The sequence below is a fragment of the Chiloscyllium punctatum genome, chromosome 26 (genome assembly GCF_047496795.1).
Source record: "Chiloscyllium punctatum isolate Juve2018m chromosome 26, sChiPun1.3, whole genome shotgun sequence".
Taxonomy (NCBI): Eukaryota; Metazoa; Chordata; class Chondrichthyes; order Orectolobiformes; family Hemiscylliidae; genus Chiloscyllium; species Chiloscyllium punctatum.
In genome coordinates this window covers 25419934-25435728 of record NC_092764.1, presented here as the reverse complement: position 1 = coordinate 25435728, position 15795 = coordinate 25419934, and the positions used below count along the sequence as shown (strand labels likewise).

The following is a 15795-nucleotide window of genomic DNA, read 5'->3' as shown; positions in this document are numbered from 1 at the left end:
AAGAATAAACCACCCAGATCCATTTCCCTCTGACAAATGCACCTAATACTATGGGCAATTTAGCATGGCCAATTTACCTGACCTGCACATCTTTGGATTGTGGGAGGAAACCGGAGCACCCAAAGGAAACCCACACAGACACAGGGAGAATGTGCAAATTCCCACAAACAGTCCCCCGAGGATGGGATCGACCCCAGGTCCCCGGCGCTGTGAGGCAGCAGTTGATGCTGCGACAATGAATGAATTTAAGAAGAGAGAGACAGATATTTGATTTGTAATAGGTTATGGGGAGTGGGCAGGAAGCCCTGATAAGATCACAACCAAAGTCCCCTCCGAACCCGGTTATACCCACTTCTACCCTCTTCCATTAGACAAAAAAGCCAGCAGAGTCATTTAAGCTGATAGTTGTGTGGCTGGATGAGAAGGAAACACACTCTGCGTCTGAAATTGCATTTACTGTTCTAGCTGGGGCTGAACTACTGTTTTATGTCAATTTTGAATAAATTCCTGGGTTTGTACTGATATGCCTTTTTTCATAATACCCATGACCATGTTACCACTTGTTTCGTCAACCTGTTCCACCCCAGAGTACAGGACACCACTAATCATTGATCTCCAGGCAGAATATTTTCCACCCACTACCACTCACTGTCTTCTGTTGACCAGCCAATTTTGTATCCAGATAACCAAATTTCCCTGTATCCCATACCTTCTAACTTTCTGAATGAGCCTACTGTGGGCAACCTTATCAAATGCCTTGCTGAAATCCATATACACCATATCCACTGCTCAACTCTGTCAACTTGTCTCGTCATATTCTCAACAAACTCAATGAGGCTTGTGAGGTATGACCTGCCCCTCACAAAGCCATGCTGACTATCTTTAATCAAACTATATTTTTTCAAATAGTCATAAATCCTATCTCTCAGAATCCTTTTCAGTAGCTTGCTTACCACAGGCTGGTCTGTAATTCCCAGGGATCTCCCTATTGCCTTTCTTGAACAGAGGAACAACATTCACCTCCCTCCAATCATCTGATATTACTCCCGTGGAGAGTGAGGATGCAAAGATCATTGCCAGAGGCACAGCAATTTCATTCCTCGCTCCCTGGAGTAACCTTGGATATATCTGGTCTGGTCCTGGGGACTTATCTATCTTGATGCTTCGCAGAATTTCCAGCCCATCCACTTTCTTAATATCAATCTGTTCAAGCCTATGGTGTTCTCACTGTCAACAAAGTCCCTCTCTCGAGTGAACACTGAAGCAAAAAAACTCATTTAGGTGATCTTCCAATACTTTGGGCTGCAATGTACAAGTCTCAGTATCTACCACTGGAGTGAAGAATGAAGAAATTGTGTTTACACTGCCTTACATCATAATATGAATTTGTAATGGATACCCTTATCCCATACAACCATGTATATAAGGATGAAGTAAATGCTATAAACAGTTGATGAGGAGAGGTAAACGAAGCATCCTATGAAAATGTGAAGTGAAAGAAACAGCCCTGGTTTCCAACACTTAAAAGATTTTTTACGAACAAAAGATCCAAACAAAATGCAATAATCTTGTTCAAAAATACCAATGATGACCTTCATGCTCCGGCCTGTGGAAATGATCAGACAGGCAAACAAAGCGTTTAACTTTAAAGCAGAAGGGCATTAACTTTTGTTAATTTAACATTAAATACTGCGCATCTGCACTTTTGGTATATGCTGGGAACGCTTATTGCAGAACTTTGCGTTCTGTAGTTTTCTGTTCATTAAAAATCACTGGGTGGAAGATTATGGGAAAGCGATGAACAGTTTTGCAATATGTGCTCACAGCCTGTGACAATTCTCACTCCATAATTTTTAAAATTGTGCTCGCCAAAGCTCCAACACAATTAAATTGTCCAGTACTAGACAGTGTTCAGCTGCCAGCTGCCACTAAGTTTTTAAATTGAACATAAGCACACCAATCACTAACCAGGACTCCAAGGAATACTAAACCCATGCGTTATTAAGATGAAACATCCAAAATGCAAGATCTATAGCAAGCCACATTCTCTTACTCACTGTGAAAACACAACAATCTGCCTCTCAATCAGTTGGAGACAAATATTTTTATGGGGAAAAAGTTATACGATATAAATTGTTAGACATATTGTATTTCACACACATAATATGTTCTGCCTGGCAGAGACATGTCACAACTCAGACCCATTTTTAAAGTGTGTTGGAGAAAAAATTTAATATCACTGCAACAAAGTAAGTTTCAAAATGGCTGTAGACTCAAGTAACTGTGAAGAGGAAGAAATCTATGTTAATGGAAATTCTGAAGAAGTTAAGTGAATCAGCAGTTTCTTGTGATATTTGTTGTGGTCAGGCTGTTACAATCTGGTTTTAAAAACTGAATTTGTGTCTTCTTTACAGTTTGGTGATGCAGGGTTGCGGGTTCTTTCAGAACACCTCACGTCGCTGCAAGTTCTGAACCTTTGTGAGACACCAGTCACAGATGCAGGCCTCCTGGCACTTAGCTGTAAGTGGAAGACAGTTCTCAATCCTATGGGATTGGAAAACCAATGTTTGTTAAACCGCTCCATTGACAGGTTTCAAACTGAACCAAAAGCAAAAGCTCATGCACCCAGGCAACATGAACATCCAAAAGTACAAAAAGTGTGGTTGCATCTTTCCATGACACTGGGAACACTAGTTAATCTTGCACTAGTAGAAAAGAATTAGCAAATTATGTTTATTAAGAAATTGAGCAGTGATTACTTGCAAGTGGTGCAGAAAACATCCCAACAGTCTAGTTGAACAGACAGTTCAATACTGTGGGGTCTGATTACCTATAACAAAACCATTGCAGAACATCACAATATCACTTTGCGTTGTAGCTGCAGACTCCTTGATTACATTGTGCTTATTAAATATTTACCATATGAAACAAGAGTAGCATGATTGGGAGAACCAGGTTGACTTTCAATCTGTAACTCTTAAAAGTTCTCCCATCACTGGGATTTTCCTTATGTCATATCTGTCTCACTTATAAGTTGTTAGCAATTGATGCCATGATCCATTGACAATACCATTATCGTTGCATCAAACACCAGGATGCTAAAAGCTGAACAAAATTGATTTCAGTCCTTTTGTCTAACAATCCCTGTTCTTTCATTTTGACAAGTTAACCCTATTTTCATCCATTTTGCACAGGCAAACCTATTTATGTTTTACTCCCAAAGAAAAAGGTTTGAGAGGAGCAAGGACTTTCTCTCTGTTGATAATTGTAGACAATATGTCATAGTTGGTTTTCGGCTTTCTTCATTCACACTGCTTTGGATCATATCCAGCACCACACTATTGGAAAGCTGGGTTTTTACTGCCTGATCTCTCAATCACCGAAGCATGCAGGCGGATTTTACTATGGCCTCTGCATACTTGAGAAGGTCAGATTCAGGGTCAAATGCTGGATCTTGAGCCTATATTTGCTGTCGCTGTGTCCCTCTGACACAGTTTTCCTGGAGGCAGTCACCTATTTAGTATCCTCAGGCGAGATGCCGATAGTCCAGCCAGCGACCAGGCAGTTTTGGAAAGCTCCGTGTATACAGAGTCCCGAAGGCATGTCTTTCTATTCAACATGACAAAGCCATTAGGTGCTTAGGAACAGACAGAAAACCCTGCTGATGGATCATTTTGGCAGCACCCCTCCCCCCACACACCTTTCCCCTTAAACCTCCCCTGATCAAAACCTTAACTATCTCCAGTAGTTGGAGATTCCTGAAGAAGGGCTCATGCCCAAAACGTTGATTCTCCTGCTCCTTGGATGCTGCCTGATCTGCTGTGCTTTTCCAGCAACACATTTTCAGCTCCTATGTCCAGTAGTTCCTCACTTCCATGGAGCAGCCAGAGCCACCTCATTTGCCCGTGGGAGAGTCCCTGGTGGAAGACATGTGGAGAAGCCATTCTGAGCTGGCATTGCCTTCCCCAACCCACCCCATCCATGCATTCCCCACACGAGATTGACTTACTTATAGGTACTCTCTCAGACTCCTCGGAGTCTATTTTCAAAGTAGCTTTGACTAAGGGTCAGAGACCAATCTTGTTCCTCTGTGGAGGTGTAACTTGGTGAAGACATAGCAAATAGGAGCTCCTTTGCTCTGATGTAATAATGCCTGAGAGAAAGAGGAAAGACGATCCTTGGTGTAAAACTAAACTAATTGGTGACGGTGGAAAAGGCTTCAAAAACTCTAGCATTGTTTGTTTGGGAAGAGGTTTCACAATCGGAAAGCTTCTTGAAAACACATTGACGTCAATAATTCAATCTACGGGCCTGCAGCTTAAAATTTGTGATTTGTTGTTGAGAATTCTGATGAAAATATGTACATTTTATCTTTTAGCCATGAGAAGTCTGTGCAGCTTGAATATGAACAGCACCAAACTGTCAGCTGATACATATGAAGATCTGAAGGTAAATGTCCTGTTCAAAGCAGCACCTTCAATTTGTTTTATGATTATTACGAACTTAGCAACTGGGAAACAGAATATATAGGATTAGAATTGGCACCTTTCCCCGCACTGGTAGATAATTCTCAATGAGTGTCAGGGAGGGAATTGAGTTTATTGTCCAAAGATGGGAAATGTGAAATCAATGGGCCATAATTTGCTGTTAAAGGCCATGTCAAAGAATCATGCTGCTAATTAGGCTTACCTTTGCACATTCAGACTCTTTAATTTATTCTGTGGTAGGCCACTTTTAGAATACTGTGTTCAATTCTGGTTGGCCTGCTTTAGGAAAGATGTTGTTAAACTTAAAAGAGTTCAGAAAAGATTTATGAGAATGTTGCCAGGATTGGAGAGTTTAGATACTGAAGAGACTGGGGCTAATTTTCCCAGAGCGCCAGAGGCTGAGGGGTGACCTTATGGAAGTTTATAAAGTCATGATAGGGATGAATAGAGTGAATAGTCAAGGTCATTTTCCTGGGGAAGAGGGCATAGGTTTAAGGTGATAAGGGAAAGATTTAAAAGGCACCTAAGGGGCAACGTTTTCACACAGAGCGTAATGTGTATATGGAATGAGCTGCCAGAGGAATTGGTGGAGGAGTCTATAGTTGTAACATTTAAAAGGCATCTAGTTGGGTACATGAATAGGAAGGGTTAGAGGGATGCGGACCAAATGCTGGCAAATGGGACTAGATCAGTTTAGGATGTCTGGTTGGAATAGACGAGTTGAACAAAAGGACCTGTTTCTGTGCTGTGACTCTAAGTCATTTAAAGTATCACAAACCTCATCACAGTGATCAGGATGGAGTATATGATCTTGAATGGCCAAGTTATTCAATTGAGTCATGTGGTCTCCAAATTATAGATTATGTTTTTTTAAAGAAATGGATGATATTGTCTTTCACCTTATCGCATTGAACTCCTGTTTGGACACACTCCTAAATCTCAACTGAAACTGATGGATTTTTGTTAGGCAAGAGTGTTGAGACTTAATGAATCAAGGTAGTAGACTGTGTTTAGATACAGATCAATCATGAATGGTTCAAATGGCTGAATGGCCACCTCCTGTCCCTGTGTTCCATAACACCAGGCCAGAGTACCAAACAGAATGTTTGCATTAAGATGTGTAAAAACAACAATTTTTTAAAAAATTGCCAGTTTTTTTTTTGACTATCTTTAGTTGCCTTTAAGGAGGTGGTGGTGATCTGCCTTCTTGATTTCCTGCAGTCCATTTAAAGTAGATAGATTGACAATATCATTAAGGAGGGAATACCAGGATTTTGACCCAGCATCACTGAAGGAACAACAATATATTTCCAAGTCAGATTGGTGTATTGATCATTGGATTGTAAGTTGCTGTTCCAAAAGGCCTTGGTGAATTTCTTCAGTGCATCTTGGCTGCTGCTCCTGAGCATCAGTAGTGGAAGGGGTGAATGTCTGTGCAGGTAGTGCCAAGTAAATGGACTGCTTTGTCCTGGATGGTATCAAGCTTCTTGGGTGTTGTTGGAGCTGCGCCATCTAGCTATTCCATCACACTTCTGACTTGTGCTTTGTAGATGGTGGACAGGCTTTGGGGAGTCAGAAAGTGAGTTACTCACTGCAAGGTTCCTGGCTTCTGACCTGTTTTTCCAGTCGCAGTATTTGTGTTTAGTCCATTCAGTTTCAGTTCCTCTCATCTGGTATTTCAATTCCAATATCTACTGCTGTGTTATCCATGCCACTTTGGGACATGTTTTTCTGTGAAATATACCATAGCAACACAAGTTGGTGATGACCAAGTCCCTATTATTGTACAGAAACCTGTTTCTAGTTGGAGAGATGTATTCCATAACATGAAATCAAACACTAACTGTATTTTTATTTCAAAATCAAATAGGCAAAGCTGCCAAACCTCAAAGAAGTGGATGTCCGTTACACGGAAGCCTGGTGAATTCCTTGTTTGATGTTCAGTGATAAATCATTCTTTTGTAGAAGAATCAGAAAAAGAAACTTTTTTCCAGCATTTTTACCTTGGGCCAGGGATTGCGGAGATCGCCAGCTCGGGTTCTTTCACCAGAGGCCTGTACACTGCTGGGCTCATTATGGACCCTGCTTCATTCTTAATGCTTTTTGATTTCTGAAGATGAAAAAAAAATGTGTAGCAACAATCCAGCTACAAAAGGAAACTCCCTGCTCATTAATTGCCTTTGTGTTCATGCTGTGTGTAAAAAGATATCTTTTTCTCTTGTTCACTTCATCTACTTGAACGGACCAATGTCAAACTGATTTGGAAGTTCTCTGGCTGAAGATATCAATTATTCGATGGATACATTACCTTTGCCATCCCAAATCCTTGCAGTGACATGCAAAGTGATTTTGTTTTTTGTACATAAGTTTTACATCACACACATATTTAAAAATTGTTCACATAGCAGGTCTGGGACCTGATTCTTATTTATGGATTGTAATTCTTTTACCTGTTTTTGCATATAGTACTGTATAAACTAGTTATTTTAGCTGTCTAGTAGCCTGGAAGCTCTCCTTTAAGTGATTTTATGTTGCCTTTATGAACTTCTTTTGTCTATCCTGTTGGATCACTGCGACTTTTACAAGATACAGAAAACAACAAAACAGCTGGGTTTTCTGCTTCACCTCTGACCAAGAGACTGAAACTTTGAAAGAAATTAAGAGGCGAACTTTTATTTACAAAGACCAAATTGCCAATCTTTTTCTGAAGTCGTGGTGAGGTTCCACCAAAGTTAACTGAGTCCAAACGTTTTAAAAGAAACATCACTTTATATCTTTGTTTTTTTCTTAAATGTTTTGCCTAATTTAAATTTGCTTTCCTCCCTCTTTACCGAAGTTGTGCATAGTTCCAACATGCATGTGTGATTTGCATGGTCCTAGTAGCAATCCTCTTGTTAAACCCTGTAGCTTGACTTACTTTGTGATAGCAACCACTATGAGTGTTCCATAAGGTAATGGAACACCTTGATTATTTTCTGTTCTGTTGCCTTTATTTCATATGAGCCTTTGTTGTATAGAGCAAAGTTATCTTTGTCATTTTTAGCATGGTTGCTGCATTGCAAAATTTACAGCATCTCAGAAAAAAAACAAAAAAAAATTGTAACATGTACTTTTCATTTTGTTTTGTATGCAACTTATCCAGGAATGGAGGCCAGCCTTCTTTGTTTTATACCTTGTAGTTTTTTTTTCACTTTCCCTTTTGTTTTGAACTGGTTAAGTCTTAATCAGATTAGTGTGCCAGAGTTCTGCATCGAGTCTCAAACTGCATGATGATGCAGACGTGGAAAATAAAATTGAAAAAAATTGCAGCCGTTGTTTATCATCAGCACTGTTGCTTTTATCAGATGGTTTACTACTGTTCTGTAGCTGTTGTACAAAGAGATGTGAAATAATTTCAGGCAAATAAACAGTAAGTGAATATCTTTCACTTGTGTAGTTGGTTTCGTTTAATCTGTACTCATGAATCCAGGCCAGGTGAATGGTAAATGAAGACAATAGACTTCCCATATACAGTATTTACCGCTGCATGTCTTCATTGTTCCATCATTAATTTTTGTTTGAGGTAAGCATAGAGCCAATAAGATCATAGCAAGTTTTCATGAACAGCAATGACCTAGATGAATAAAAATTTTGTTTTGTGGCATTGATTGACAGGTAAGTGTCGGCTAACAATACCAGAGAACATCTCTCCAATGGGTAGTATAGTGGAATTTTTAAGCCCATCCAAGTCAGCAGACTGAAACTTGGTTTAACATCTCATCCAAAAATTTTGCATTGTTATCCACTACTCCATCAATACAAAAATCAACATAGGTTAGCAATGACGTAAAGTCTCAGTTTTTACCCTATTGAATTCATTTCAAATATTTATTTTAATGGATGTCTTTGGACATGAGCCTGCTTGGAATTTCAAATTTAAGTAGTGTGTGAAAAGTCTCTTCAGTTTTATGGAAATGGCTGCAGAGAATTATAAATAATCATGACCGCCAGACATAAAATGAACAGCAAAAGTCCTTTCCCAATTTTAACGAGTTTAAAACTAAAGGACATAATTTTAAGGTGAGAAAGATTTAAAAAGACCTAAAGGGGAACTTTTTCACCACAGGTTCAAATGTGGAATGAACTGCCAGAGGATGTGGTAGATCAGGTAGAGCTACAATATTTAAAAGACATTTGAACAAGTACATCAATAGGAAAGGTTTAGAGAGATGTGGGCCAAATGCAGGCAAATGGGACTAATTTAGTTTGGGAAACTTGGCATGGATAAGTCAAACCAGAGGGTCTGTTTCTGTTTGACTCTAAAACACAAGTTTGAATTGACAGAAATTAACCACAACACAAGGCGGGTGAGGTCTTTGTGTTTACTTTCAAAAAAATAGTTGCAAGGAACAGCATTTTAGGTAATGTCATAATTTACACAATAACTATGTTACTAACAACAGATTGGTGCAATACCTCATGATTATGTCCCAGCATTGAAATGGTGATTAGAGATGGATGAATATTTTATTACTTACATCCACATTCCAGAATCTCTTATAATCATTTTCTTGTGGGTTTAAACATCTTATTTTGAAAATGGAACTCAAAAGAAGTGAAATCTCCAGGATTAGCTTTTGGTAAATGAGATGTGCTTGGCAATTGCATAGTGCAGTGCAACTAGGTTTGCATGGGGCCTCATCAGTTTGATCTGTGTATGCCGCCTTGCCAAAGGTTGTTGGTGGTAAGTTAGTTCAATGTTGAGCCATTCAAACCATAAATGACCCTGTTGCTTTTCCACTGGTTGTGTCACTTAATAGACAGCTATTACAGGACAAATGTATGTAAGCTGCTATTGGATTCCAAAATAATGATTAATAACTGCAGCAAAGGCATGCACTTCTGAACTTTGAAACAAAACAAAATGCCACCATTTATCAACTGGTGAGAAACTAAGAGTGTGACATATTGGAAATTCTCAGCAGCATATGTGGAGGGAGAAATAAATTTCACGTTTAAAGTTAATGTGACTTTTTACTCAAAATGATAAATCTAAAAGGATTTTGAATTGAAATATTTGGATTTGACTTGCTACAGAAATATTTTCTTTTCCTAATAGGTTAAATAATAACACCATTTCACTTTGTCTTTTCATTTTGATATTTAATTAAACTTACCAGGGATCAGATCTGAAAGCAAGCAGATGTGCTGTTATGGTCTGTTGGTCTACTTTATCATGAGATGTCTAACAATATTAACTGACTAGAATTAATACAAAAGCTATTTTCTATAGAACCAAACGTTTTCATTTTCTTTTGATTTATTGATTTTTTTTCCAAAATATTTAAACAAAATTGTGTTAAATAATTTAATGGTGTTCACAGATAACGTGGTAAAGCCGAGAGCAATCAATGTTGATGTGACCATGTTCAGAGTAGGGGTGAAAATGATCCGAGGCAACGGCCAGACTACAATGATTTAGCAGCCTATGTTACACATCATTTATTTTCCTCTGCAATCAATAAGAATTTCGGATTTGATGATAAAGCAGTGCCCATTTGCTGGTGCCCAATTGCAATGATCCCCCAGAGACATTTCACCTGATGTTCTTGGCATTTTAGCACAGCTTGTTGCTATGGCTACTGCTAACAACTGTGTTGTCAAGACATTTTAAGATCCTCTGACTGGAGAGGACAAAATGTTGAGAGAGTTCTATTTCAGCTTGCATTATTGGGGATATAACTATTTCTATCAAAGAAATACAAGAAGAACACAAAAATAGTTTAAGGAGAATTTTCCATAAGCAAAAGCCAAAATGAATAAGTACAAGCAATGAAAGGTGACTTTTTTGATGCAAAATGCATCAATGAACAGGATTTTGGAAATGTTTCTGTTCTGCATTTTGGCATTTTAGGGCATTTGTTGGTCTTTTTGATGGAGCATAGTTTTATACATGTATGTAAGTATATCTCCTTAAATGTCTCGGAGAAGAACAAGGCGTCCAGTTTCCTTCTGAATTACTAGCGTGGACAGTAACTGAAGGTTGGTTGTGTAGACAGAAGTGGAATGAGATATCACATGGGAGTTGTATTTCCCTGTATCCTATGCGTCTTTAACCCTGCTACCTGCATCTCTTGTTTGTCACAGTTTCCCTACATGATAGTCAGCACAAGTGAGGGACTTGACTTTAAGCTGTACAAGAGCACTCTGAAAAACGCCACCATATCTGACTCACAATCCTGACTCCTAATTCTGATGTGGAAAGGGTGTTCTAATCACAGAGTGCAATGTGATACCTGATTCCCTCTGGGGTCTTTGTATGGGTAAGTAACCCTGCTCCTCCTGGCACACATACAGTGCTGTAAAGGCACTTGTCCCTTTCCTGAAGCTGCCTCAGCTCACTTAAGCTGCTTTCTTTCATAAGGCCTGACAATTCTGAATACCCAGACTTGAGATGCAGGTTAAATCAGAGGCTGCCTTCATTTCAGTACCGTGTGTATTCATAATGGTCAGCTTGTGTAAAAGCTGACCCCAACGATTAGTCAAAAATAAAACTTTTAAACACATTGTGTCAACATTCCTGGAATTTTAACCAAAATATCTAAACATTTTAGACTTACCAACCACTTTAAGGTGATGTCAAAGTTACTTGACAGAAGCACACCATTGAAGGTGGCTTTTCAGCTCCTCATGTTTGTGCTTGTGTGTTTTGCATGTTTTACACTTTTATTAAAAACGAGATTAATCAACACAATCACCTATCTGGCAACTCTGCAAAAGCAAGGAAGTGTGAATGTAACCTTGCCAAAATGTTACTCATGTAAAAGTTGACCTCTTACATTTTTACCAAATATTTAGTTTTAGGAATTTGACTTTTATGCAAGCTTAAGTTTTCAAGCCAACTCCAAAGAGAGAATTGAAATCCTCTGTCCCACCTCTTTAAAACCTACAAGTTGGTGATTTGGAATCAGATTTCAGACAGATAAAAGTTTAAAGTCTGACCCCCCCAAGCCCAATGCACCTAGTTTTGTGCTAATATTCTCCTCCACTATGACTATCCTTTTTGTGTGAGTACTTGTGCCTGAGCACCAGTGTTATTCAAAGTTTCCTTCAAAGTAATCCAAAGTTACCCTTGGGTGATTTCTGCAGTCAGTCCACCAACAATGATACATGTTTTGAATAAAAGGAAGAATATGAGTGTTCACATTCTCCTGAATTATTAGAGAAGGGTAATTATCTGTATTTTCTCCTGTCTCACTTGTTTCTTGTTTCCGATATTTGTTGATGGTTGAGAAGAGTTTCCCCCAAGGTAAAATGTGAGGTTCTGCTGCAGAGATACTTTTCTGGTGGTCACTAGTCTCTGACCCAGATTCCATTTCCATAAACAAAAAAAGAAGAATTAAATATTAATGCTATAATAAGAAGGAGGTATTGGTTTATTTCCATGCAGCTACTGCGCTACCTTTCACAGTTTAGATTAGATTAGATTAGATTAGATTACTTACAGTGTGGAAACAGGCCCTTCGGCCCAACAAGTCCACACCGCCCCGCCGAAGCGTAACCCACCCATACCCCTACACCTACACCTACATCTACCCCTTACCTAACACTACGGGCAATTTAGCATGGCCAATTCACCTGACCTGCACATCTTTGGACTGTGGGAGGAAACCGGAGCACCCGGAGGAAACCCACACAGACACGGGGAGAACGTGCAAACTCCACACAGTCAGTCGCCTGAGGCGGGAAATGAACCCGGGTCTCTGGCGCTGTGAGGCAGCAGTGCTAACCACTGTGCCACCGTGCCGCCCTGTAAGTAGTTGAGCCAATAGGCAATCATTGAAGAAATAAACCTGGACATGAAGGTGCACATAAGGAGTGGATCTAGGCTACATTCATTAAGCCTGAAGCGACAGAGGTTTCCTACTGGATGGTTAGCACACTATTCTTTTGTCTCCCAGCAATATCACATCATGGGCAAGCCTGGATTTCACAGCACCATCAATTTGTAATCAACAGGAAAATGACAGTAAAAATAATAGTGTCTGAGATGGTTCTAACATAGTTGCAATGCATACTCCTCATTGTCCAAAATTAGTTTAATATTCATGAATGCAAACAACCTGTACAAACCTGTATTTTCCACATGTGACTGAATTTCTATGCACTATAATTTGCATTAGATCAAGAATTAATACAGCTGGCAGAACAGTTAGTGGATTAGTTGATTCTTTTGTGAGATTGAATTCCTTGTTTATTGTGTGTACATTACTGATGTGACATCAAGTAAAACAATTATGGGTTACCTATTTGGTTTATTTAAGTTGAAATAGTCCAGGATAATACTTGTGGTACCAAAAGAGAAAATGCTGGAAAATCTCAGCAGTTCTGGCAGCATCTGTAAGGAGAGAAAAGAGCTGAAGTTTTGAGTCTAACTGACCCTTTGTCAAAGGATGGGGACAGTCCTGCAGTCAGACTCGAAACGTCAGCTCTTTTCTTCCTTACAGATGCTGCCAGAACTGCTGAGATTTTCCAGCATTTTCTCTTTTGGTTTCAGATTCCAGCATCTGCAGTAATTTGCTTTTATACTTGTGGTATCCTCTTGCCATAACAAATAATGCTTTTTCTTTTATTTTCCCAATAATTAAAGAAGTTGAACTCTATTTGATTTGTTTATAGCAGCAAGAGAATGTTGTAATATAAAAGATCATGATTTTTATGACCAAATTGTACTAAAATTGTACAGACAATTATTGCTGCAGGACTGTCCCCATCCTTGTAGATCATAAACTTGATATTTTGTGCAGAGTTACAATAAGGTTTTAATATTGGTGATTTATATTACTTAAATATTTCTTGGCTCAGTGTACCGAGATATATTTGATTTTAATAAAACATCAAATGAACATCTTTCCCCTTTCGCTCTATGTGTTTCATTGGTATTAGGATTTATTGACAAATTGTGGTTAGTTCTCATTTACAATTTGCTTTCTTTCAGTATTTATTTTCTAATTCCAGTCTATTTTTAATTTATATTAAAACTCCGAAAGAGCTCCTCAGAAACATGGATCACATTCAGGTACAGTAGATGGAATAAAGTGTACTTTATTGTGAGGGCAACTGGACTGCATTTGGGATTGGCCTTCACATCTAAGATGAACCATCACACTTGTGACACATCTCACTTCCCAAATCCCAGTGAATTTAGATATGGGTCAGAAATGGGAGGCTCAATGGTTAGCACTCCTATCTCACAGTGCCAGGGACCCAGGTTCAATTCCATCCAAGAGTGACTGTGTGGGAGTTTGCACATTCTCTTATGTCTGCATGGGTTTCCTCCCACAGTCCAAAGATGTGCAGTTTAGGTGGGTTGGCAGTGCTAAACTATCTGTGGCGTCCAAGGATGTGCAGGCTAGGTAGATTAGCCAAAGGAAATGCAGTTTTACAGGGTTGGGGTGGGTCTGGATGGGATATTCTTCAAAGAGCTGAATGGTGTGCTTCCACCTAGTACAGATTCTATAATTCTCAAGGTCAAAAAGTCTCACCTCCAAGAAATCAGTGTCTGGTAGCACCACAGTGAACAGTGGCCACAATGGGTGCTACATTTGAATTACATTGGAACCTTAAGTGGCTAGGGGAGGGGAAGGGTCAGTGAAACGTTAGGGCAGAGTGTCACAGGTGATGGGGGAAGGGGAAGCTGGGGAGGTTACACCTTGGGGGAGGCCCTTGAGAAAGAGCACCCAATTTTGCCTGGCATCAACCTGGTCAGGGAAACCAGTTTGGCTGGCTTCTTGGTATGGTCATTGTTGTGGTCAGAGGGAGCTCTAGTCTTTGCACGGCAGCATGAGGATGAGGTCTTTAATGCCCAGTGGAGGATATCAATTGGCACATTGGCAGGTGGGTGGCTACACTGGTAAAGTTGTAAAGGATATGTGTGGTAGACAATCAGCACAACACTTGCAGGATTTGACATTCTTCTCTGCATTAAAATCCAGTTGCAGGAGAACATTAAACCCCCAGCTCAGTATTTCAGGTTGATGAAGACTCTTCATCAGTATTTTGGTGTGTGAAACCAAAATGCAATGGGTGAAATTTCAATTGGAATTCATGTAAAATGTTTGGGAGGTCTTAAGGAAGGGGATGTGGCTGCAGGTTTTGTTAGATACACCAAAGAATTACAAGGCAAAAATTGAAAGCATTGAAGATGAACAAGGTGGAAGAGACGAAGGGAGATCCTGTTGGAGAGAAGAGCAGAGCTTTGTCAAGGGGGTCTTCTGAGAGGTGAAGGGGCAGTGAATTAAATACCAGTACAAAAGCTGTCATTTTTTTCGACAGTGTTCTCATTTCCAACATTATTTGTAAAATCTGATATATATTTTTCCTTAACAACTGTGGAACATTTTCAGTCTTCACAATTTGATTCTCTCCATCATCACTATAATTCAACTCTCCTTTTAATTGGTTTATTAAATCTCATTATTTCCTTTCATATTTTCTGTTAGTTTTCTTTGTATTATTGGTTACCTTGTTTAATCTTTCTCTCGACTTCCCCACTGTACTTTCTATAATCCTGACTTCCTTCATTATTGTTAACTCCTGGTTTATCAAAAGCTGCTTATCAAGTTTTTTAGTAGTTTTAATTTTTCCTGTAGAAAGTCAACCATATTGCTGTGGGAATCACATGCAGGCCAGACCAAGTAAGGATTACAGATTTCCTTCCCTGAATCATTAGTGAACCTAACAATCGGCAATGGTTTCATGGTCATCATCAGATCCTTAATTCCAGATATTTTATTGAATTCAAGTTCCAACATCTTCCATGGCAGGATTTGAATCTAGGTCCCCAGAACAGTCAAGGATGATGCTACTCGGTGATCACATCCCCTTAATGCTTTGCACTTTCTTGAATGAGTGCATTTCTAATAATACTGGAGTGGTTTGGCACCATCAAAGATATGCATTTTGGAAAGGTAAATCAGGGCAGGACTTATACACTTAATGGTAAGGTCCTGAGGAGTGTTGCTGAACAAAGAAACCTTGTTCAGCAGGTTCATAGTTCCTTAAAAGTGGAGTCACAGGTGGATAGGATAGTGAAGAAGGCATTTAGTATGCTTTCATTTTTTGGTCAGGGCATTGAGTACAGGAGTTGGGAGGTCATGTTGCGGCTATACAGGACATCGGTTAGAATATTGTGTGCATTCTGGTCTCCTTCCTATCGGAAGGATGTTGTGAAGCTTGAAAAGATTCAGCAAAAGTTTATAAGGCTGAATAGGCTGCGGCTATTTTCTCTGGAACGTCAGAGGCTGAAGGGTGACCTTACAGAGGTTGA

The 15795-nt window shown here is 39.4% G+C and overlaps 1 protein-coding gene across 2 annotated transcripts in view; it reads left to right on the top strand.

Annotated features, from left to right (window-relative positions):
- The window catches only part of cmip (c-Maf inducing protein), a 222347-nt gene extending 214433 nt beyond the window's left edge, over nt 1–7914 (top strand). For both annotated transcript variants that reach the window (XM_072595955.1, XM_072595956.1), the window contains exons 19-21: nt 2415–2520; nt 4379–4449; nt 6358–7914. In XM_072595955.1, the coding sequence (XP_072452056.1) occupies nt 2415–2520; nt 4379–4449; nt 6358–6411 (231 nt within the window). In that variant the 3' untranslated portion in view covers nt 6412–7914. The remainder of the gene's footprint in view (nt 1–2414; nt 2521–4378; nt 4450–6357) is intronic.
- Nucleotides 7915–15795: the final 7881 nt, after the last annotated feature.